General features: G+C 37.3%; 3 protein-coding genes across 3 annotated transcripts; 2 read left to right on the top strand and 1 right to left on the bottom strand.

Annotated features, from left to right (window-relative positions):
* The first annotated feature begins 503 nt into the window (after positions 1–503).
* LOC134330904 (uncharacterized) lies at positions 504–7,116 on the top strand. Its single transcript, XM_063012176.1, has 5 exons — positions 504–590; positions 748–824; positions 1,265–1,732; positions 3,373–3,390; positions 6,708–7,116. Exons 3-5 carry the CDS (start codon positions 1,299–1,301, stop codon positions 7,114–7,116), a joined length of 861 nt encoding a protein of 286 aa, XP_062868246.1. The 5' UTR covers positions 504–590; positions 748–824; positions 1,265–1,298.
* Positions 7,117–9,320: 2,204 nt separating this feature from the next.
* LOC134330389 (uncharacterized) lies at positions 9,321–12,877 on the top strand. The gene is made up of 3 exons (XM_063011502.1): positions 9,321–9,359; positions 9,863–10,312; positions 12,385–12,877. The coding sequence occupies exons 2-3, from the start codon at positions 9,889–9,891 to the stop codon at positions 12,840–12,842; spliced, it is 882 nt and encodes a 293-aa protein (XP_062867572.1). The 5' UTR covers positions 9,321–9,359; positions 9,863–9,888; the 3' UTR covers positions 12,843–12,877.
* Positions 12,878–14,952: 2,075 nt separating this feature from the next.
* LOC134330458 (uncharacterized) lies at positions 14,953–19,030 on the bottom strand. The gene is made up of 2 exons (XM_063011601.1): positions 18,953–19,030; positions 14,953–15,722 (listed from the first exon to the last, which is right to left on the bottom strand). The coding sequence occupies exon 2, from the start codon at positions 15,704–15,706 to the stop codon at positions 15,071–15,073; it is 636 nt and encodes a 211-aa protein (XP_062867671.1). The 5' UTR covers positions 15,707–15,722; positions 18,953–19,030; the 3' UTR covers positions 14,953–15,070.
* Between the last annotated feature and the right edge of the window lie 7,585 nt (positions 19,031–26,615).

The following is a 26,615-nucleotide window of genomic DNA, read 5'->3' on the forward strand; positions in this document are numbered from 1 at the left end:
ATAGTCTGAAGGAGACACAAAAAATCAGTATTTTATCTCAAACTTAGACATGTTGTTGAAATATTGACTGATTGATTGTTTGCTTTATTACTTTAAATAAAGTACTACATTTTTCCATACTAATATTATATTACTATTGTGGTATTGTTTACGGTAATTTGTATTTGCTTACTACTGTTTGTACAAATACACTTGTTCCATTTTTGACTTCTAAAGATCTGATCAACATTCTGAAATGAACGGAGCTGTAGCTCAGTGTGATAGGTCTACCTAGTCCTATTTTTATGGGCAATAAGTAGACGCCAGCTGTAGACATTTATAATCACTTACAAATAATGAACTCTGTCATGTCACAAAGTTTAAGATTAGATTAGAGAACTTTTTACACCATCAAATTATTAATCTAACTTGTGCACAATGCAGCTCAATAAAAACCTGGTGTTATCAGAATGCAAAACTTTGAGATGTGGTTTTTTTTTTTTTTCTACAGAAAACGAAACTCAAACAGAAGTCATACAGCGACCCACCCAGCATTTCCTTTATAAACCTGTCCTCAATAACAGTTCAGACAGACTGAAGACCTAACAGAGGTAAGCATTCTGTATTGTAGTTTAATGTAGACCACAGCATACAATGTAATCATTTAAAACGTTTTAAACATTATCATTATTGAAACCATTAATAATTATATAAATCATTCTCTTGCTGTATATTGTTAGTTTCCTCACTCTCTCTTTATTTACTCAGGACTGTGTACTAGCCAACAACACATTTGTCTTTTGGTCCCGTAGTGTCTTTTGGTCTGATCTCCTTCTCTTCTTCAGGTAAGAAAACGTGTCTTGTTTTTATTGTAGGTCTTTGTATTTATAAGCCTTCACCATTTTATCTGCACTGTGTGTTTTGTGTTATTTGCACTTGTATTCTGTGTTGCACCCTGGTACTGAAGGAACGTTATTTCATTTCAGTATTTACTTATACCTAAAATGATAATAAAACAGCCAAAATCTTGAATTGAATGTTATTTAACACCTTGCTCTTATATGCTATACTTTACTTTAAATAAATATGTTTTCAAAATGTGTTTAAATCATGCTTTGTTTAAACATTGTTTAAACATTGTTTAATCGGAAAGGAAACATGACTTTTTCACACCACTGTACTTACGATTACCCACTAACAACTTCGCTACTACTGTCCTGCAAATATAAAATGTAAACTAGTTATTACTATTAATTAAACATTTTCTTTAATCACTTTTTCTAAGGTTTTTTGATCTGAACACTTTGCAAGACATCATAATGTGGGCAGAAGATGATTTGGGTCCAAGAAGTGCACCATGTCTCAGCAGCATGTCAGAGCCTACAGATGGGAAGGTGTATCGAATGTATCATGGTACATATCCGGACGCCGCGAGACAAATCATGAGATCTGGATTTAAACAATCCTCAAACGGCATGTTAGGGCCTGGTGTTTACCTCAGTCGAGATCTTAAAAAGGCCAGCAGATACCCTCTGGAGCTACCTGAGCATCAGAGAGTGGTGCTCCGAGTGAAGGTCAATGTTGGTAGAGTGAAGAAGATCAATTACCAAGGTCACCCAATGCAAAAAACCTGGCATGATCATGGGTATGACACAGCTTGGTGCCCTCCTGGATGCGGCATGGTTCCGAGCGGTCTGGAAGAAGACTGTGTGTGGGATCCAAATCGTATCCAGGTTATTGATGCAATTTGCCCAAGAACACGATAGGGAACATTCACACAAGAGGAAATCAAATGCCCAAGAAAGCGTCTCAGGTTGTTTATGGCCCTAAAATTTTTACTGTAAAACTGTAAAATCTGATGTCTGTATGGCAATCAATAAAAAAAATCTGATATTAATTACACCTGTTTATTTCTGACTATCAATAATCATATGTGTGGTGTAAGAGAGCAGAAAGAAGACTGTAGAGAGCTTAACTCACATTAAGCAGAGATACAGTCGAGTAAAGTGAAAACTGCTGTTATCAGTTGATCTGATCTTGTGGTTCTGTATTTTTCATGGAACAATGATGTACATGTATTATAATTTATAAGAAATAAGAAAGGTTTGAGAGGGTCGAGATTACAACACAATTATTTAAAACTATATATATATATTTTTATAAATATTTAGATTAAAGAAGATTTTTATATTTCTTTGAGTTTTTGGTGTTTTTTTCAGTTACAATTCGAATATTTGTCTACATTAGCTTTAAAAATAAAATGCCACTAGTTGAGTACAATGCAGCTTTGTGTTTGTTGAGGTGTTTATGTTTTACCCACCTCAGGATTTATGGAAACTTCGTGGGTGGAGAACAAACCGCCGTTTTAGTGGAGGAAAAAATGAAAGTAAAACAGTGATCAGTTGTAATGAATTATTCTTTTATACTTAGAATACTGTACATAAAAAAAACAGAATTTGATGTTTTTAGTTTTTAGGCACTATTCATAATATAGTTATTGAATGTAAATGTACTAAATGTTAGGAACTGAAGCAAGAGGAACTAAAGGATGAGCATAAACTTGCAAATAAAGAACAAACTTAGATTAGAACATTAGATTCAACTTTGTCATTGTGCAGAGTAAACAAGTACAAAGCAAATGAAATGCAGCAGCATCCAACCAGAAGTGCAGGAGAGAGATTATTTACATATAATACAGGAGTGACCAGATAAGTGAAATGAAGAGACACAAGTTAAGAATATTAAACAGATGATGTTGATTTAAACAGATGATGATGATGATTGTACAGTGTACAGACTAATATGTATTTACAGAATAATAGAAGGTGACTGAAGTGGCTACATGAATGAGTAATGAATGAGAATAAATAAAATAGAGTATACAAGTTTAGCAGATATATACAATATATACATTATCGTTGTGCTGGTGTAAGTAGTGCAAAGCTAAACTTGTAGCTGCTGCATGTTTTTCTGTTAGAAAAAACAGCGTTTAGTGGAAGATTCTTAGTGAATGTTAATCATTCTTATTTCTTTACATAAAATAGGATAAGATAAGAGCCTTTTATTATCCCACTAAAAAAAATTCACATTGTTACAGCAGTGAGAATGGAAAGAGTATAAAAGGATATATATACAGTGTATCACAAAAGTGAGTACACCCCTCACATTTCTGCAGATATTTAAGTATATCTTTTCATGGGACAACACTGACAAAATGACACTTTGACACAATGAAAAGTAGTCTGTGTGCAGCTTATATAACAGTGTAAATTTATTCTTCCCTCAAAATAACTCAATATACAGCCATTAATGTCTAAACCACCGGCAACAAAAGTGAGTACACCCCTAAGAGACTACACCCCTAAATGTCCAAATTGAGCACTGCTTGTCATTTTCCCTCCAAAATGTCATGTGACTCGTTAGTGTTACTAGGTCTCAGGTGTGCATAGGGAGCAGGTGTGTTCAATTTAGTAGTACAGCTCTCACACTCTCTCATACTGGTCACTGAAAGTTCCAACATGGCACCTCATGGCAAAGAACTCTCTGAGGATCTTAAAAGACGAATTGTTGCGCTACATGAAGATGGCCAAGGCTACAAGAAGATTGCCAACACCCTGAAACTGAGCTGCAGCACAGTGGCCAAGATCATCCAGCGTTTTAAAAGAGCAGGGTCCACTCAGAACAGACCTCGCGTTGGTCGTCCAAAGAAGCTGAGTGCACGTGCTCAGCGTCACATCCAACTGCTGTCTTTGAAAGATAGGCGCAGGAGTGCTGTCAGCATTGCTGCAGAGATTGAAAAGGTGGGGGGTCAGCCTGTCAGTGCTCAGACCATACGCCGCACACTACATCAAATTGGTCTGCATGGCTGTCACCCCAGAAGGAAGCCTCTTCTGAAGTCTCTACACAAGAAAGCCCGCAAACAGTTTGCTGAAGACATGTCAACAAAGGACATGGATTACTGGAACCATGTCCTATGGTCTGATGAGACCAAGATTAATTTGTTTGGTTTAGATGGTCTCAAGCATGTGTGGCGGCAATCAGGTGAGGAGTACAAAGATAAGTGTGTCATGCCTACAGTCAAGCATGGTGGTGGGAATGCCATGGTCTGGGGCTGCATGAGTGCAGCAGGTGTTGGGGAGTTACATTTCATTGAGGGACACATGAACTCCAATATGTACTGTGAAATACTGAAGCAGAGCATGATCCCCTCCCTCCGGAAACTGGGTCGCAGGGCAGTGTTGCAGCATGATAATGACCCCAAACATGCCTCTAAGACGACCACTGCTTTATTGAAGAGGCTGAGGGTAAAGGTGATGGACTGGCCAAGCATGTCTCCAGACCTAAACCCAATAGAACATCTTTGGGGCATCCTCAAGCGGAAGGTGGGGGAGCGCAAAGTCTCGAATATCCGCCAGCTCCGTGATGTCGTCATGGAGGAGTGGAAAAGCATTCCAGTGGCAACCTGTGAAGCTCTGGTAAACTCCATGCCCAGGAGAGTTAAGGCAGTTCTGGGAAATAATGGTGGCCACACAAAATATTGACACTTCAGGAACTTTCACTAAGGGGTGTACTCACTTTTGTTGCCGGTGGTTTAGACATTAATGGCTGTATATTGAGTTATTTTGAGGGAAGAATAAATTTACACTGTTATATAAGCTGCACACAGACTACTTTTCATTGTGTCAAAGTGTCATTTTGTCAGTGTTTTCCCATGAAAAGATATACTTAAATATCTGCAGAAATGTGAGGGGTGTACTCACTTTTGTGATACGCTGTTTGTGTGTGTGTGTGTGTGTGTGTGTGTGTAAATACTATATCTATATATAAAACATATGGACAAGCACTTAAAGTTACAAATACTTTAAACCTTTAACAAATTGCACTTTGTCAGGTATTACACGTTAACTAGGTATAAATGTATTTAATTTGATATATGTATTTTTTTGTTAGTAAAGATTAACTGATAAAAAAATCCAATAAAATGATCAGAGGTAATCTGTATAACCCAGGTCATACTATAGTTTGGCCTACTTTAATTTTTTACAAATCAGTGTAACTAAAAAGCCTTTAACAAGATATACTTTAATTACATTTATACTTAAAATAGAATTCTATTCCAATTATATTCCAATAATTCAGGCTAAACTTTATGGACAAAAGTATTGGAACGCCCCTTGTAAACTGTGTTTCAGACACAACAGTTGCAGGTGTTAGTTTTGTAAATGAAATTAAATGCTTTCAATTTTGCAGCAACGATTTAAGGAAGGTTCTTTTCTGTTTCAGCGTGACTGTCCCTCTGTGTGCAAAGCAAACTCTATAAAGACATGAAAAAAATCTCAGTTTAAAGAAACTATAGTGACCTGCACAGAGTCCTGACCTCAGCCCCACTGAACTGCTTTGAATTGAACTGTTTGACTGAATGGGCACAAATTCCCGCAATTATTCTCTACTTTTGGCTGTATAGTAAATAAGTAAATGTAATTAGTCTAGTTAAATGAGCATGCAAAACCTAGAGCTGTGGATTGTATGGAAATCGAAACCCAATATGAAGCGACACACCGTGTTTCCTATATAAACCTGTCCTCAGTATCAGTCCAGACAGACTGAAGGTGTCCTAACAGAGGTAAGCATTCTGTATTGTATTTAATTGCAGACCACAGGCTACAATGTCATAATTATAAACTTTTAATTATAAACTGTTCTCTTGCTTTATAGTTAATAGTTGCTTTATATAGTTAATGATTAATTTAAAATATGTGAGGAAACCAGACTGAGAAAAATTTATTATTGGTGACACTTTTTAATAACTGCAGTGCAACAGTATCATGTTTTTCGAATGAAGGTTGGGGTTGTAATAAGCAGTCAGTGTATGTTACCTTCTATTTTAATTTCTTGTACTTCTACAGTAATGGATTTTATTTAAATTACCTTCTGTATCTAGGCACAATAGTGCAAAAAAAATTCTGCTTCTGTTTTTACATAATAAATAAAACTACACAAAGAATAGAGTAAAAGCACAACATTTTATACTCATTTAGTTTAATGAAGAAAGTTGTGTGTATTCTGAATAATACACACTGTTATTGTTCCTTACTCTCCCCGATTATTATCACCCACATTTATTGCACAGAATTTCATTTTTAAACATTATTTTCTAACATATTTGGGGCTATACATACCATACCATATCACTTTATATCAAAATATGTTGTAAATTCTCTTTTCTCACTCTCTCTTTATTTACCCAGAACTGTGTACTAGCCAACAACACATTTGTCTTTTGGTCCCGTAGTGTCTTTTGGTCTGATCTCCTTCTCTTCTTCAGGTAAGAAAACGTGTCTTGTTTTTATTGTAGGTCTTTGTATTTATAAACCTTCACCATTTTATCTGCACTGTGTGTTTTGTGTTATTTGCACTTGTATTCTGAATTGAATGTTATTCAGCACCTTGCTTTAGATGCTATACTTTACTTTAATTAAATGTTTTCAAAATGTGTTTAAATCGAAAAGGAAACCTGACTTTTTCACACCACTGTACTTACGATTACCCACTAACAACTTCGCTACTAGTCACTGTCCTGCAAATATAAAATGTAAACTAGTTATTACTATTAATTAAACATTTTCTTTAATCACTTTTTCTAAGGTTTTTGATCTGAACACTTTGCAAGACATCATAATGTGGGCAGAAGATGATTTGGTTCCAAGAAGTGAACCATGTCTTGAAAGCTGGTCAGAGCCTACAGATGGGAAGGTGTATCTAATGTATCATGGTACGTCTCCGGAGGCCGCAGAACAAATCATGAGATATGGATTTAAACAATCCGAAGATGGCATGTTAGGGCCTGGTGTTTACCTCAGTCGAGATCTTAATAAGGCCAGCAGATACCCTCTGGAGCTGCCTGAGCATCAGAGAGTGGTGCTCCGAGTGAGGGTCAATGTTGGTAAAGTGATAAAAATCGATTACCAAGGTCACCCAATGCAGAAAACCTGGCATGATCATGGGTATGACACAGCTTGGTGCCCCCCTAAATGCGGCATGGTTCCGAGCGGTCTGGAAGAAGACTGTGTGTGGGATCCAAATCGTATCCAGGTTATTGACGTAATTCGTCCAAAAAAAAACACAGGGACCATTTGAAGATGAGTGAATCATCTACAAGTGCTCAAACCTGTAAATGCATTAATCTCAGGCTGGTGCTAAAATGTTCAGTCAGTTGTGATCCAGCAATGATCCTTGACTAGATTTATGTTTAAATTAGTGGTGATATACTGTAAAATCATCAATGTTAAATCTTATGTCTGTATGACAATAAAAGATTTGATATTTATTGCACTTGTTTGTTTCTGACTATCAGTAATCATATGTGTGGTATAAGAAAGCAGAAAGAAGACTGTAAAGAGCTTAACTCACATTAAGCAGAAATACAGTCGAGTAAAGTGAAAACTGCTGTTATCAGTTGATCTGATCTTGTGGTTCTGTATTTTTCATGAATCAATGATGTACATGTATTATAATTCATTACAAATAAGAAAGGTTTGAGGGTGTCGAGATTACGAAACTATATATTTTTTTAAAATAAATATTTAGATTGAAGAAGATTTTTATATTCCTTCAAGTTTTTGGTGTAGCTTGTTAAAAAGGAACACTCATTTTCTAATAGCAGAAATAAATAATGGCAGTAATTTTTAAAATGTTTTTTTTTTTCTAGATTTTCTAGTTTGTGCAGCTGTTGAGGAAACCCAGAGTTTTAATTTACAATTCAAATATTTGTCTACATTAGCATTAAAAATAAAATGCCACTAGTTGAGTACAATGCAGCTTTGTGTTTGTTGAGGTGTTTATGTTTTACCCACCTCAGGATTCGTGGAAACTTCGTGGGTGGAGAACAAACCGCCGTTTTAGTGGAAGAGAAAATGAAAGTAAAACAGTGATGAGTTGTAATGAATTATTCTTTTATACTTAGAATACCAGACAAATAGAATTTGATATTTTTAGCTTTTAGGCACTGTTCATAATTTACACTGATCAGCTATAACATTAAAACCACCTCCTTGTTTCTACACTCACTGTCCATTTTATCAGCTCCACTTACCATATAGAAGCACTTTGTAGTTTTACAATTACTGACTGTAGTCCATCTATTTCTCTACATACTTTTTAGCCTGCTTTCACCCTGTTCATTAATGGTCAGGACCCCCACAGGACCACCACAGAGCAGGTATTATTTAGGTGGTGGATCATTCTCAGCACTGCAGTGACACTGACATGGTGGTGGTGTGTTAGTGTGTGTTGTTCTGGTATGAGTGGATCAGACACAGCAGCACTGATGGAGTTTTTAAATACCATGTCCACTCACTGTCCACTCTATTAGACACTCCTACCTAGTTGGTCCACCTTGTAGATGTAGTCAGAGACGATCGCTCTGTAAGATGGACAGTGAGTGTAGAAACAAGGAGGTGGTTTTAATGTTATGGCTGATCGGTATATAAATATATCTATGTATAAAACATATATAGAAACATAAAAAGTTCCAAATATAAGATATATAATTGTGTGTGTGAGTGTGTGCGTGTATAAATACATCTATGTATAAAACATACAGAAACATACAGTAAAAAGTTACACATATTTACACATTTAACACATTTTCACAAATTGCACATTGTCAGGTAGTACACGTTAATTAGGTATACATTTATTTAATTTGATGTATATATTTTTAGTTAGTAAAGATTAACTGATAAAAATTTCAAAAAAATGATCAGAGGTAATCTGTATAACCCAGGTCATACTATAGTTTGGCCTACTTTCATTTTCTACAAATCAAAAAGTCTTTAACAAGATATATTTCAATTATATTTATATTTAAAATAGAATTCTTTCCCAATTATATTCCAATAATTCAGGCTACACTGTATGGACAAAAGTATTGGAACGCCCCTTGTAAACTGTGTTTCAGACACAACAATTGCAGGTGTAATAATTCAGTTATGTAAATGAAATTAAATGCTTTCGACTTGAGGAAGGTTCTTTCCTGTTCCAGCATGACTGAGCACCTGTGCACAAAGTAAGCTCTATAAAGACATGAAGAAAATCTTGATTTAAAGAAACTCCAGAGTCCTGACCTCAGCCCCACTGAACTGCTTTGAAATAAACTGTGTGACTGAATGGGCACAGATCCCCACAGTTATACCTACCTTTAGCTAAATAGTGTGTGGGTGTATGTATTTAAGCCTGGTTTAATCAGAAATCAAAACTTTGAGCTGGGGTTTTTACAGAAAGCGAAACTCAATTTGAAGTTATGCAGCGACACACCCAGGATTTCCTTTATAAACCTGTCACAGTATCAGTTCAGACAGACTGAAGGTGTCCTAACAGAGGTAAGCATTCTGTATTGTAGTTTATTGCAGGCCACAGGCTACAATGTCATAACTATAAACTTTTTTAATTATAAACTTGTTATCTTACTTATCTATATAATTAATATAAAATAACCAGGTTGGGAAAAATGTTAATTGGTGACACTTTTTTAATAACTGCAGTGCAACAGTAACACGTATCTGATGAAGGTTAGGGTTGTGACAAAGCAATCAGTGTATGTCATACTAGGTTCGTTTTTCTTGTACTTCCACAGTTATGAATTTTGTTTAGATTACCTTCTGTATCTAGGCACAATAGTGTTGAAAAATGTTGTTTTTGCCTCTGCTATCACATAATAAACCATAATACATAATAAATCTTAATACTATGCAAATGAAAACGTAAGTAAAATCACAACACATTTTGTACAACCTTATTCAAGTTGCCCAACAATCTGCTTTTTTACTGTTATAATTTACTTTAATTATATAATTAAAAGTTTTCTTTAACCACTTGTTCAAAGGTTTTTTGATCTGAACACCTGACATCATGATGTGGGCAGAAGATGATTTGGGGCCAAGAAGTGCACCATGTCTTGAAAGCTGGTCAGAGCCTACAAATGGGAAGGTGTATCGAATGTATCATGGTACGTCTCCGGAGGCCGCAAGACAAATCATGAGATCTGGATTTAAACAATCTGCAAATGGCATGTTAGGGCCTGGTGTTTACCTCAGTCGTGATCTTAATAAGGCCAGCAGATACCCTCTGAAGCTGCCTGAGCATCAGAGAGTGGTGCTTCGAGTGAGGGTCGAAGTTGGTAGAGTGAAGAAGATCGATCGTCAAGGTCACCCATTGCAGAAAACCTGGCATGATGATGGGTATGACACAGCTTGGTGCCCCCCTGGATGCGGCATGGTTCCGAGCGGTCTGGAAGAAGACTGTGTGTGGGATCCAAAACGTATCCAGGTTATTGGTGAAATTCGTCCAAAAAGACCACGGGAACCATTTGATCTTAAATGCCCAAACCCGGGAATGCGTTAGTCTCAGGCTGGTGCTAAAATGTTCAGTCAGTTGTGATTTATGCATAAATTAGTGGTGATATACTGTAACATCATCAATGTTAAATCTTATGTCTGTATGACAATAAAATATTTGACATTAATTGCACTTGTTTATTTTTGGTTAACAATGATAATATGTTTACTCACTCACTCACTGTCTTGCTGGAGCCTATCCCAGCTTTTCAGTGGGCGCAAGGCACACAGTAACACCCTGGACATGGCACCAGTCCATTTCAGGGCACACACACACACCCATTCACCTATAGGGCAATTCAGTGTCTCCAATTTACCTGACTGCATGTTTTTGGACTGTGAGAGTAAAGTGGAGCTCAAGGAGGAAACCCACACAGACACGGGGAAAGGATAAAAGGATACAAATATATATATATATATATATACTGTATATATATATGTGTGTGTGTGTGTATGTGTGTGTGTGTGTGTGTGTGTGGATATATAAATACTATATCTACAGTATATATAAAACATATAGACAAACACATAAAGTTACAAATATTTACACATTTAACAAATTTTAACAAATTTTCAGGTATTACACGTTAACTAGGTATGAATGTATTTAATCTGATATATGTATTTTTTAGTTAGTAAAGATTAACTGATAAAAAAAATCCAGTAAAATGATCAGAGGTAATCTGTATAACCCAGGTCATACTATAGTTTGGCCTACAAATCAATGTAACTAAAAAGCCTTTAACAAGATATACTTTAATTATATTTATACTTAAAATAGAATTCTATTCCAATTATAATCCAATAATTCAGGCTACACTGTATGGACAAAAGTATTGGAACGCCCCTTGTAAATTGTGTTTCAGACACAACAGTTGCAGGTGTTATAATTCAGTGAATGAAATTAAATGCTATCGCTTTGCAGCAACAATTAGAGGAAGGTTCTTTCCTGTTTCAGCATGACTGAGCCCCTGTGCACAAAGCAAACTCTATAAAGACAAAGAAATAAAGTCTGGTTTAAAGAAACCCAGCGGCCTCCACAGAGTCCTGACCTCAGCCCCACTGAACTGCTTTGGGATGAACTGTGTGACTGAATGGGCACAGATCCCCACAGTTATACCTACTTTTAGCTATATAGTGTGTAGGTGTATGTATTTAGGTTGGGTTAAATACGAATGCAAAACTATTAGCTGTGGTTTTTACCAAAAACGAAACTCAATTTGAAGTCATGCAGTGACACACCCAGGATTTCCTTTATAAACCTGTCACAGTATCAGTTCAGACAGACTAAAGATGTCCTAACAGTGGTAAGCATTCTGTATTGTAGTTTAATTCTCTTACTTATCTGTATTATTAATATGAATAACCAGGTTGGAGGAAATTTGTTTGGTGGCACTTTTCTAAAATAACTGCAGTGCAACAGTAACACGTTTCTGATGAAGGTTAGGGTTGTGATTTAGCAGTCAGTGTATGTCACACTAGATTCCTTCTATTTTAATTTCTTGTACATGCACAGTAATAGACTTCATTTAAATTACCTTCTGTATCTAGATGAAGTAATGTTTAAAAATGATTCTTTTTGCCTTATTACATAATAAATAAAACTATGCAAAGGAAACATAACACGACATCTTATAAACCACAACATATTTTGTACATTTTTAATTTACTCAACACTCTGCTTGTTTAGGTATCACGCTTCACTTATATAATTGCTTTAATGATATAATTTTTTTAATGTGTTGTGTTTTTACAAGTGTTCTTAGCGTAACATCATGTTTTGCTTAGTGTGATATAGTATGCAGTAAGAGTCAAATAGTAAAGGAGGCAAATATTTTTTTCACACCTAGTTTACAAATACCCACTACCAACATTACTGCTAGTCACTGTCCTGCAAATATTAAAAAGTAACTAGTTTTTACTCTTAATTAAGAATTTTCTTTTATAACTTTTTCTAAGGTTTGCTGATTAAACTACTGTACTTTGCAAGTCATCATAATGTGGGCAGAAGATGATTTGGGTCCAGGAAGTGCACCATGTCTTGAAAGCTGGTCAGAGCCTACAGATGGGAAGGTGTATCTTATGTATCATGGTACGTCTCCGGAGGCCGCAGAACAAATCATCAGATATGGATTTAAACAATCCAAAGATGGCATGTTAGGGCCTGGTGTTTACCTCAGTCGTGATCTTAATAAGGCCAGCAGATACCCTCTGGAGCTGTGTGAGCATGAGAGAGTGGTGCTTCGAGTGAGGGTCAATGTTGGTAGAGTGAACAAAATCGATCACCGAGGTCACCCAATGCAAAAAATCCGGCATTATTATGGGTATGACACAGCTTGGTGCCCCCCTGGATGCGGCATGGTTTCAAGCGGTTTGGAAGAAGACTGTGTGTGGGATCCAAATCGTATCCAGGTTATTGACATAATTCGTCCAAATAAAACATGGGGAGAATTTGAAGATGACTGGTAAAATGTTCAGTCAGTTGTGATTTATGCATAAATTAGTGGTGATAAACTGTAAAATCAATAAAAGATTTAATATTAATTGCACGTGTTTATTTTTGGTTAAGAATGATAATATGTTTACTCACTCACTCACTCACTGTCTTAACAGCTTATCCAATCAGGGTCGGGGGTGGGTACTGGAGCCTATCCCAGCTTCTCAGTGGACGCAAGGCACACAGTAACACCCTGGACATGGCGCCAGTCCATCACAGGGCAGACACACACACACACACACACACACACACACATTCACCTACAGGGCAATTCAGTGTCTCCAATTAACCTGACTGCATGTTTTTGGACTGTGGGAGGAAACCGTTTTTTCGGGACAGTCACGTGACTTTTTCCATTTTGATACAGACTTCGAAGCAACGTTTCGGAACACTGAGCCGGTGTTGCCAGATTGGGCGGTTTACGCCAAATTCTGCAGATTTTGTTGTAAATTGGAGGGAAAAAACACGCTTTGGCGGGTGGACAAAATTTGGGCTGGTTTGTAATTATTTTGGCGGTTTAAAATATAAATAAAAAACTATTGTTTTGGAATGATATTGTTTAGATGGTTTTTAACACTTAAATCATCTACTGGACACACTGGAAGCTTCTACTGACATATGTAGGTTTTTATAATCTTTAATATCTTTATGATTGTGGGCTTTACGATTCTAAAAATGGTGCTTACTCGTGTTTTATCTCCGCAAACACGTTTTAATAATTCGATTAATATATAAATAAAAACTTGATCTACTGTGACAGCTTGGGTTTATTGTTATTGTTGTTACTGTCCACCTAGTGGACAGAAATGGAACTGTGTAAAAAATCATGATGTCAAAATATTGAATCAGTTTAACTGGACACAAGTTTGGTATAGAGCAGGGGTGGGCAATTACATTTTCCAAGGGGCCGCATAAGAAACTGTTACTGTTGTGGAGGGCCGAACCAATAGGGTGAACTTCATTCTGCTCAATATTAATAAGATTTCTTTTTATTGCCTAAATTTTAGTTCTAATAAGCTGTTACTGCTAAAGGTAGATGTTACAAAATCATGTAAAAACATCAACATTATTTCACTATTTAATCAACTTTCTTGAAAACAAATGTGAACAAAATATGTACTAGCTTTACACAAAGTGCTGTTGCTGTTTGGATCTGTTTAGCCGTACAATGCCCAGGTCTGGTATAGAGGTACGTCCAGATGAACTGATTCAACTTTGTGGATTTGTGTACCTGAAGTATTGAGCATGCGTCAAGAGAAAAGTCAGAATATTGAGTTTAGGTGTTTCAGCCACTCCATTCGATAACAGGTTCATAAAATCTGTTATGTTAAACGAATTGAAATGCTTTTAAAGGTGTGGCAACAGCTTAGAAATGACCCCTTATCGACCCCACATCAATGCGCCTCTGTTCACAAATGTATTGTTCATTAAATGCAATAGTAGCTCAGTAGCCTAATTAAAGTACTGGACTAGTAATATGAAGGTTGCTGGTTCAAACCCAATCACTGCCCGCTGTATAAGGCCCTTAATCCTCAATTGCGTGCACTGTATTAGTCACTTTGGATAAAAAAATGTCTGCCAAATACTGTAAATGTAAAGCATTGCAGTCAACTGGCGTCCTGTCCCGGGTGAGTTACTACATTGTGCCCAGTGATTCTGAGGAAACTGGACCCACCACAACCCTGACCAAAATAAACCGGTGGTATGTAATGTACTGTTTGCATCATTTATTAAAATGCTTGCTATCAATAACACTCCTCTATTAAGATTAACATCATAAACATGATATTGTGTAGCACTGTCACCTCACAGCAAGAAGATCCTGGGTTTTATCCCCAGGTATGGCGGTCCGGGTCCTTTCTGTGTGGAGTTTGCATGTTCTCCCTGTGTCTGCAGTGGGGTGAATTGGAGATATTAAATTGTCCATGACTGCGTTTGACATTAAACTTATTAACTGATAAATCTTGTGTAATAAGTAACTACCGTTTCTGTCATGAATGTAACCAAAGTGTAAAACATGATCCTTAAAATCCTAATAAATAAATAAATAAATAAATAAACAAACATGATATTACAAGGCTGATGTTTAATCCTCATTCTCAAGAGGACTGTCTGATCCAAAAAAACAACATTCATTACTTTATTTTTAACTTTATGTTTTACATCATTTTAATTCTATTTTCAACAGTTATGTGAGTAATTACTTCATCGGACATACATGCTTTTCCATAAAATAGCAAATATTTGCTTTACACGTCCAACATTTCCCCTCAGCGTGCGGCTGTTTTGTTTGAATCCCACACGTCTTGCACTGATTCCCTGCTCTTTCAGACCTTCCCGGTCCTTTTCCACCTCCGTGCTGCTTTATGAGACCCTCCAGGGAGCTCTTGGTGCTGGAGTCTGTGCAGTGTGCTATTCCCACCACAGTGACGCGCTTCGGGTCCCACACACAGTCTTCCTCGTAGTTGAGGGCAGAGCCGGGCAGCCAGGCTGTGTCGTATCCATTCTGATGCCATGTGGTTTGCAGGTGTAAACACTGGCTATCGATCCTCTTGACTTTGCCCACTCTGACCCGCAGCTTGAACACCACTCTGTCATCGGGGGCACAAAATGCTGGATAGCTCATGGCTTTTTTAATGTCTCGACTGCAGTAGACTCCAGGTCCCAGAGTTCCTCCTGATGAGGGTTTGAATCCTGATGATATGATGGCTGAAGCATTGCTCTTGAGAGTCCCGTGGTACATGGTGTAGTCATGGCTGGTTTTAGGTGCCTGGCCTGGTTGTAGCTGCTTTGCTTTGTCACAGTAGGTCTTCCATCCACTAAAGACAACTGGCATCTTCGTGGTTTTACCTCTAAATATATAATAAACAATCAAGTTTAGACAGTGAGTAATATGTGTTGGTCAAACAATGTGACATAAGGTGGAGTGCGTTATTACAAATATTCTCACAGCTGTGGAATTTACATTTAACATTTTTGACAGTACTGTGACAGTATACGGTCTAAGCAATTGAGGGTTAAGGGCCTTGCTCAAGGGCCCAACTTTGACAACCTGGCAGCGGTGGGGCTTGAACCAGCAACTTTTTGATTACTAGTCCAGTACCTTAACCACTAGGCTACAACTTCCAGTTAATTGTTGACTGTCACAACTGATTTTGTTTTACAGTAGCACATGACCATATGTGTTCTTTTACTTTATTAACCTTGAGCAAATCAAATTCAAATAAAAAAGAGAGCAGGGATTTGTAATATTTTTTTTTGTGTTTTTTACTTTCCCTTCCCTTCATTGGCTCCCAGTGAAATTTAGGATTGATTTTAAGCTGTTATTACTGGTTTTTAAAGCCTTAAATGGCATGACACCATCATACATTGCAGAACTTTCTAAGCCTAAAAGCAGAGGTGATCGAGCATTTGCAGTATCTGCTCCGACATTGTGGAACACAAACACTTTGTTTTTTTTTAGTCATGGCTGAAGGCACATCTTTTTAATGTGTGTTGTGGGAATTCAAAATAACCCTTAAAGATTGACACAGATATCCGGAGTAATAGTAAAAGCAAATAATCAATTTATTACTCAGCTAAGGACCCATCTCATAATGCAAACACACACATGCCTTTACAGGAGAGAAGGGTGGATACCGTCCGTGCTATCTTCTTATTCATACCCCCTTTACTGCCCCTTCAGGCTAACTCTGCTCAGCGACCCAGCTCAAGGCCGACTTTCCACACCAAACTTGTTTATCATCCTACCAGAAGAGTCAGCTTGTTGAGAACATGGCGCACTTGCATAAGAATGCATAAGTATCAAAACTGTGTGTGCGGGGGTGCCCATGCCAAGGTCAACATATCTCTGGACTTCAGAAACCTTCCAAAAGTCACTTTTACCTCTGCTAATGGAACTAAGAAAACAGAAACTTCTGAGTTTAATGCAAATAACTAATAAAATATAAAATTTCCAGTCACATAGATAGATAGATAGATAGATAGATAGATAGATAGATAGATAGATAGATAGATAGATAGATAGATAGAAGATAGATAGATAGATAGATAGATAGATAGATAGATAGATAGATAGATAGATAGATAGATAGATAGATAGATAGATAGATAGATAGATAGATAGATAGATAGATAGATAGATAGATAGATAGATAGATAGATAGATAGATAGATAGATAGATAGATAGATAGATAGATAGATAGATAGATAGATAGATAGATAGATAGATAGATAGATAGATAGATAGATAGATAGATAGATAGATAGATAGATAGATAGATAGATAGATAGATAGATAGATAGATAGATAGATAGATAGATAGATAGATAGATAGATAGATAGATAGATAGATAGATAGATAGATAGATAGATAGATAGATAGATAGATAGATAGATAGATAGATAGATAGATAGATAGATAGATAGATAGATAGATAGATAGATAGATAGATAGATAGATAGATAGATAGATAGATAGATAGATAGATAGATAGATAGATAGATAGATAGATAGAAGATAGATAGATAGATAGATAGATAGATAGATAGATAGATAGATAGATAGATAGATAGATAGATAGATAGATAGATAGATAGATAGATAGATAGATAGATAGATATAACATATACTGTATCTAAGATTAATATGAATATAAAGTTATAACTACTGGTTGAGGGGTGTATCGACTGTAATTAATAGTTTTAATATGTATATATGTTTAATATTATGTTCAAGGAATGTAATTTATTATGTTCTTCATGGGATTGTAAGATTTATTTGTATCCTCGATAGTTTTACTGTATGTTAAAAGCCTGTACAGCATTTTGCTCAGCCACGGCAGGGTTTTAAGGTGCTATATAAATAAACTTTGCCTTGCTTTTATTACTTTATTACATTTACTGTAAAATGTTCAAGTTTCAAGCCTGTCATCTGTACAATCGGCAGCATCAGGTGTACAATAAAATGTGTGTTTAAACAACGTCTCAAACTGCTGATTCTGGCATGATTGGATGAAAAGGACCATTAGCTAAAGGCTCAGTTGTTTACAAGCTGGGATGAACCAAAATCTCACCACTTTTTTGATTGAAGTGTATGATTAAGTAAACATGTCTCATTAATTTAGTGGTTTTAATTAATGAAGCAGCTTGTTCGGTTGCAATCCAATCATTTTCCTTTAATCTTTTTGGTGTAATGTTTAGTTTAATGTATTATTGAAAAGCTCAAACCATTATTATTATTTAGGTTAATCTAACTGTTATTTATTTGTATTTACACCAATCAGGCATAACATTATGACCACCTTCTTAATATCGTGTTGGTCCCCCTTTTGCTGTCAAAACAGCCCTGTAACTGTGCTGCTCTGTGTATTCTGACACCTTTCTATCAGAACCAGCATTAACTTCTTCAGCAATTTTAGCTACAGTAGCTCATCTGTTGGATCGGACCACACGGCCAGCCTTTGCTCCCCACGTGCATCAATGAGCCTTGGCCGCCCATGACCCTGTCGCCGGTTTACCACTGTTCCTTCCTTGGACCACTTTTGATAAATACTGACCACTGCAGACCGGGAACACCCCACAAGAGCTGCAGGTTTGGAGATGCTCTGACCCAGTCGTCTAGCCATCACAATCTGTGTTATTCACTTCACCTGTCAGTGGTCATAATGTTATGCCTCGTCGGTGTATAATTCTGTGTTTTGTCTCTAGAACAGCAGAAATAAACAGGCTGCACTTATTTGATAGTGACCAAAACAACTTAATCTTAGCAGCTGACCTAAATGGTGCATAATCATCACAAATCTCAAATCTCTGTTTTCGGTAGATGTCTTTATTTGTAAATGTTTGACATTTACTTACTGTGAATAAAAAAGTAAGAAAGATTAATATGCTAAAAATGAAAAGAATTTCTGCTCTTTAAAACAGTAACTAAGACGTCTACACCCAACCAGTGGTTCTGCAGATGTGCTGTTACAACATATGATTTATTTTAGATCTGATTGTAGCTGTGTGGATTTTAAAAGGTTAAACATATAAATTAAACATACAGGTTTTTAAATAAGATTGTAAGACAGTGTTACCTTGCTTGCTTGCTCTAATTCGTCTCTACTTGTTTTGACTGAAGCACTTTTACTTTCATTTCTGGCGTGTGTGGGTGAGGCCTGAACTTTGACTGCTATTTCCTGTAATTCCTGTTTACTCGGGTTACGAAGGCATGTTGAAGAGTCAGTAATCATGTGCTTCTGACACTAATGCGTATAAGTTTTGCTACTTTTATTAAAAAAAACTACAAACAGGAAGTGAACAGAGACACAGCTGCGAACGTTAGTGGCTCTGTTGAAGGAAAGGCGCTTTGAGAGGAAACGGACTCCATTACAGAAGCAGTGATTGACGCTCACAGTGCAGTAAAGCACACAGACTGGAGAGGCAGCATATCTAAAAATATTGCTTTGAAATCCAGAGAAATACAAAGAAATATCATGTTTACATTATAAAGCAAACACACTGAGTATCAGGCTGGTTCCTACAGAATTTCCAAGAGCTGAATGATGCAGAGAGGAAGCAGCAGATACAGCAGGAAGGGAGAACTCAGGAGAAACAGGCTGATCGCAGAGCACGCCTCCAGATCATCTGAGAAAGGAAGTAAAGAAGGAAGTAAGGAAAGAAGAAAGAAGGGAGGAAGTAAAATGTAAACATATATTAGCTATAAATATATTTATATATGAGATGTCAAAGTCCACCAAAGAGCAAAGAGCACTAACAGAAATTGAATCCACCAAAAAAGAACAGTACCAAACATAACCACAGGATTGAATGTGCCCCTCTATTCCCAGTCTAAACAAAACCCGTATAAACTCAATAAAATAATAATAATAATAATAATAATAATAATACAGTCCCACTGCACATAATTTAAAACATTTAAAAACCCAGGTGGTGCTAGAGTGAATTATGCAAGCCCACTACTGCTGGGTTCCAGGGTTTCACGGTGCAAATCTCCAACTTTGCTAGTCGAGCGTCTACATACAGACAATATAGGTTACGTCTGAGGGAGGGACGGCCAAGGCCCCATGACCACTGACAGGTGAAGTGAATAACACTGATTATCTCGTCATCACGGCACCTGTTAGTGGGGGGATATATTAGGCAGCAAGTGAACATTTTATCCTCAAAGTTGATGTTTAAAGCAGGAAAAATGGACGAGCGTGAGGATTTGAGTGACAAGGGCCAAATTGTGATGGCTAGACGACTGGATCAGAGCATCTCCAAAACTGCAGCTCTTGTGGGGTGTTCCCAGTCTGCAGTGGTCAGTATCTATTACAAAGTGGTCCAAGGAAAGAACAGTGGTAAACCGGCGACAGGGTCATGGGCGGCCAAGGCTCACTGATGCACGTACGCATGCTGAACACTGACCGGTCATAAGCGCTGATGCGGCTACATGAAGTACAACTTTTTAATAATGCATGCACTTTATAATTCATCTACGAGTTTGTATATGTTCTTATTTGTGAACGCTGTTTGTTGTATTGTATTGTATTGTGTGTGCTGTTATGTGTCTTGAGAGTTGTGTGTGCTCTTAAGCTACCTTTATGCTCTTTAAATTGCCCCTCGGGGACAAATAAAGTAATCTGAATCTGAATCTGAATCTGAAAAGGTGTCAGAATACACAGTGCAGCACAGTTTGTTGTGTATGGGGCAGCAAAAGGGGGACCAACACAATATTAGGAAGGTGGTCATAATGTTATGCCTGATCGGTGTATTAGCATAACAGGGCTCTAGAGTGCGACCAATTTGGTCGCACATGCGACCTAATTTCTCAATGGTGCGACTAAAAAAAATCTCAGGTCGCATCAGAGATAGTGAAGGGCGGGACAATATTCTAGCGGCGATATGTAAGCAACATTCAGCTCAGCCAATCAGAATGCAGCACCCGGTTTATACATGTGCGTTCGGATGTTCTGCAGTTAGTTTAGTTTTGTATATGAGACTCGCTGGATGTCCCCAGAATGGAAGTTCGGGTTCTGGAGCTAGGCAGTCTAAAGTGTTGTAATGCTCACCGAAGCCTTAATTCCCACACCTCCACCACCGCACAGCAAAAGACCCGTTACATCCCCACCGGACAGCGGCTAGGTGAGACGACCCTCTAGTAGCAAGGGGCTAATGCTAGCGATAAAGTGCGATGATAGCGAAAGTAAAAACACGACAATATTTTCGTTAATAAAATATAAAAATAACTAAAAGACCATAATATATTAGAATACATGTAGTCAAAATACACAGTGAGTGCACCGCAAGCGATTTTGGGAATCTGTGTAAAAGATTCAGTAAAGCCGATAATATAATGCACTGCATTTAAGATTACACTCTAACACTCTAGAGCCCCATACACACACACACACACACACAAACCCACACATATATATATACATATAATTTTAAATATACACACACATATAAATAGATATACACACATACATACACATTTACTCTATTATTATTTTTATAATTTTTATAAAAAATAATTGCTATAATTAGACTATAATACTATAATTAACTGTAAAGAGCATGGGAAGACCATGGCCGGCAATAGTGTATTTGTGACTGGTTCTAATACATTTTGAATTGAAAGGCTGAAAAAGCACAATGCATCTATAAAACACATTACATGCGGCGATAAATGCACTGCCCAAGTGTCCCCTCTCCCCACTGCCCTTCAGTGGCAGGCAGTAGCAAACAGATCATCAGATGAGGCCATGTTGACCAGATTGTTAGTTAATTACAAGTCAATATTGCCTGTATGGACAGTGAGTAAAAAAAAAAAAAAAAAAGTGAACCTGTAAAACTGCGGTGTTAAATGCGATGCAGTCGAAAATTTGGGTGCACCTAACTTTTGTGCTGGTGCACCTAAGAAAAAAAGTTAGGCGCACCAGTGCAACCAGTGCTAAAAGTTAGTCTAGAGCCCTGCATAGTTTTGCAATTTTTTGTCCATTATCTGTCAGCTCATGTGAGAATCTGGATTAATTAGAGACAAACGTACCTACGTTAACGAACAGCATCTTCTTCTCCTTGGTCACTTTGCACATGAAGGTAGTGTTCTCTTTCAGGGTGAAGCTCAACATTATCAGTTTGAATCCATACGGCTGTAGATCTTCCACGTAGGTATTGTGCCTGAAGCCGTGCTCGGGCATGGTGCCGGAGACGTTGGTGTTAATGATGATCTCTCTGCTGCCCTTGGTCATGGAGAACTCATAATCGGTGTGGTAGTTTGGCTCGGGCCTCAGGGGACAGATCACTCTCAGGTCATTATCCTCCTCTTGGCACACAGTCATTTCTTCATCAAGATCTTCTTCACTGTTACTGTCTTCACTGGGATTGTCTTCGTCGGGATCCTCATCATCATCATCATTACCACAAACAACAGGGTTCATTAACACTGAAAAACAGAAGGACAGAATCAAACATGCACTGTTGGGTTTTGGTGCTCCATCAACCATGTGCTGGGTAAAGTGATGGGATTTGTGCCATGTCCAGCACCTGTTTTAAACTGTACAGGATAAAGGATGTGAACTGTACAGGATAGCAGGAGTTACAGCTTTTGTGTCACTGGGTCATTTGCCATGTTTAACAACTGCCTTAAACTGCGCCAGTTAAAATTCTACCTTTTTCACTTCTGGCATTTAAAGATTCAACCAGTACAAGAGAAGGTTTTACAAAAAGTTTCCACACTTTTTAAACTCTATTAAGAATTTCAAAAACAAATGACATCACTTTTCTACACAGTCGCCTTCCGATGCATTTTCCCAGCGTCGTACCAACTTTTTAATGCCGTCAGCAACACATGTTTTGGTTGAGCGCGTAGCCACTGATTTTCATCACATGAAAATCTTCTTCCCCTTTAGCGTCCAAAAAGTGGAAATCAGATGGAGCTAAATCCGGACTATAAGCGTCTCTCAGTCTCTCAGACACGACCGATTACTCCTTCTCCCACCCTCACTGTTTCCAACAAAAAAATTAAAAGTAGGGATGTAACGATGCACCACAAGGCAGTTAAAAATCGGTGCACATGTGCCACGGTTTGAATCGGTAAAGATATCAGTTTTAAAACAGAGTAACCTGGAGTCAAAGTCCTTAATTATCAGATGCAAGATCAGTCTGGTGAAACTTGGAAACATTGGATGAAAGACTATACTATACCCTGGATAAAGCAGCAATCTACACACACTCACATTTATCGACTGACTGGCTGACTCGCTCATTCACTCATTTTGAGCAGCCAATCCACCTTGTGCATGTTTTTGGAAGTAGAAAGGAACAATTAGGGTCAATTAGGTCTCCAGGACCTAGATAGCTGTCCAGCACCCACAGTACCACCCACATTGATTTCCAGCATCATACAATCAGAATATTGATATTAAGTTACCCAAAATGATGGAGACCTCTGAAGATAATTTGTTTTTCTTAAAGATTTTGTATATGTATATTTTATTTATAGCTGCCAGAGGAAAGAAGATATTAGCAGGCTAAAGGACTTTAAAATCATCAACAAGTAATCAAAAGCTAGATTGTGGAAGCATTATTAAGAGAACTTACCCAACAACATAACACTCCATACAAACAGGTTAGTTGCAAGCTGTGTATTCGAGAGAGAAAATCAGATAAAGAAAAATGTTTTTAGTTTCAACAAAACAGCAAATTATAATAATAATAATTTTAGTCAACCCTTATGGACAACAGCTCATATTCTCACAAGCTACCATGACTAAACAAAAGAGTTCATTCAGTAACAGACGAAAACACGACCCACTAACACCTCCCACTGCCAGAAGATTCTACAATCAGTATCTGCACAAATTTCTTGCTGTTGGACTTAATAATAATAATAATAATAATAATAATAAAAGTAATACACTAGTAATGAGTAATGCTGCTTTATTTATCACTGTTAAAGAACCATATTTTCTGCTAACAACATTATTTTCTTTTAGATACCAACTGCTGCCCTACATCAGATCTACTTTATTACATTTGGGTGATCATACTGTTGCAAATGTAATTCAATTTAATTGCTATTTAATTGTCTGTCTGTCTGTCTGCATTTCCTTCCATCCATCAGTCCATCCCTTCATCTTGCCACAAGTGATTGTTGGCTCCAAGAACATCTCCCTAACTACAATACAAGAAGTTGTTTGGGAGAGTTCGCAGAAGAAAGGACTAATAAACTCACTCACAGTTCATTAAGCATTATAAAAGAAGAATCCAAGCTATCTTAGCAAAGGCAGGCTGCACATAGATTTCAGTTCAATATTTATGTATTTATTAATTAGGATTTTAACGTCATGTTTTACACACTTGGTTACATTTGTCTCGTTACACAAGATTCATCAGTTCACAAGTTCAATTTCAAACTCATGGATAATTTAGCATTTCCAGTTCACCTCACTTGCATGTCTTTGGACTGTGGGAGGAAACCGGAGCTCCCGCAGGAAATCCACACAGACACAGGGAGAACATGCAAACTCCACACAGAAAAGACCCAGACCGCCCCACCTTGGAATCAAACCCAGGACCTTCTTGCTGTGAGGCGACAGTGCTACCCACTAACTGTACTTCCAGTAAAGGGAAGCTTTTTAAATAATTTACAGCCTAAGTTCATGTTTTCCACACAGAAAGTGGTTCCTAAATTTGGAAATCACTGCTATAAGGGTTCATAATCTGCTCAAAAGACTGACCTAAGACGTATTCATGGTAATTACTAATTTAATTAGATATGATATATTAATTGTTGGTACACATTGAAAAGTAGGAATGGCTGAACACTAAATAAATAAAATAATGCACTGGTCTAATTGTAATTTAATTATGCATTTAGTTTAAAACCATGAAAAAGAACATTAAGAATACATTTAGTATACATGTTTACATGTTGAACTATTTTAGGAGCAACACACTTGTATCCACATACTGTAAAAAAGTAGAATTATAAATATTAAGATCTCAGTTTTAAGCAAATTAGGTTGAAAAATTCTGAAATTGCCCTTTAAATCCCATGTATGTAGAACATAGTAATACATCATTACTACTGCACTGTAAACACAAGGTAATACAGAACCCCTATGATGTATTTCAGAAATCCACCCAGTGTCTATTGTACATTTAAATCTACCGATAAGAAACGTCTTCTATCTTCTAACCTGTCTGTTCATCAGCTTCATCGTCTCAGCTGTTTTGTTTCCTCCAAGGGTAATACCAAGAGAAAAGCTCCAGCTCCAGGTAGATGTTCCTCACATCTCAGATCAGCCTGGTTCTTTCTGTGCTGCAGTGCAGCAAACCCCCCCCCCCCCCCCCCCTTCCCACACACACACACACCCCCTCCCCGTCCACCCAGTCTGCAGATCTGCAGCGGACCAAACCAACACACCAGCACAGGGGGAGTCAGATGGGAGACAAAGCATCCATCATCCAAAAACATAAATATCTATATATCAGAATGTATTTTGTTCATTTGTTCGTGTGGAATGAAATATGCATGATGGCAAATAGATGATAATTAGTTAAAAGGCATAACAATAAAAATCTAAGGAATGTTATTAATAAGACAAGACATGTAGGGTGACAAAAAGTTTGTGTCGTTAGGGTTGCACTGAACCTACAATGCTATTTTTTCTCTAGAAACGTATAGCTTATAGAAACATCTGCAATAAATCATCACCTAATATTCACTCATAAACAGTTGTTTTTAGACATAAACAGTTCAATCAAGCAGAACAATAATTATTTACACTTTCAGCATTTAGCAGACACCTTTATCCAAAGTGACTTACATTACAGTGACAGTATACAGTCTGAACAACTGAGAGTTAAGGGCCTTGCTCAAGGGCCCAACAGCAGCAACCTAGCAGTTGTGGGGCTTAAACCAGCAACCTTTGGATTACTAGTCCTTTGCCTTAACCACTAGGCTACAGCTTGCCATAATCATTTATTTATCAGTCAATTGTATCACTAAAGATGGGCCACTAGAAATCAACCAAAAAATTTATGTTACACTAAGTGCAAGGTTGATATTCACCCTGTACAGGGCACTAATCCATCACAGGGAATCACACATTCACTTACTTACACCTCAGCCGAAGGAAAGTCAAGCCAACTTTTGTAAGGTGGCAGAAAACTAGAGTCCCCAAAAAATAAAAACAATGTTTTTCCGCTGTGGCACCTGAGCTGCCTTTTTAGTATTTATTTGCTATGATAATTATACATACAAAATGTAGGTAAGGTGGGTACTGCACAGCATGTCCAAATCTTGCCTTCAGACTGTCTTTCTGAAGTTTGGTTTGTTCTCCATGTGTTATGTGGGTTTCTGCAGGTTTCTGCCAACTTAATTACAAACCATGTAATAAATATTGGCTGTTTTTAATTACCTGAACTTTAAGTCAGTAAGTTGGTGAATGACTGATTGTGTGATGCATTGTAAAACGTGTGCAGAGGTTGTTTATTAGATGTAGAAGCTAAAATTTACCACACGGGGGAGATAGCTGCTCTTAAAATGAGATGCTGATGAGGGCAAAACAACAGACGGTTATACTACTGTATGTAGTCAAAAGTATATGGACACCCTTTCTAATTCTGAGGTTTTAAATCCAGTGTCCTGCACCAAACTCTGATCTTAAAACCCAAGCTGGCACCTTACCTTTCTTGGTAGTGCAGGGACTAACAGTAATTCCTTTTACAGTTTTGTATTCCCCTGCT

The sequence above is a fragment of the Trichomycterus rosablanca genome, chromosome 16, assembly GCF_030014385.1.
Source record: "Trichomycterus rosablanca isolate fTriRos1 chromosome 16, fTriRos1.hap1, whole genome shotgun sequence".
NCBI lineage: Eukaryota > Metazoa > Chordata > Actinopteri > Siluriformes > Trichomycteridae > Trichomycterus > Trichomycterus rosablanca.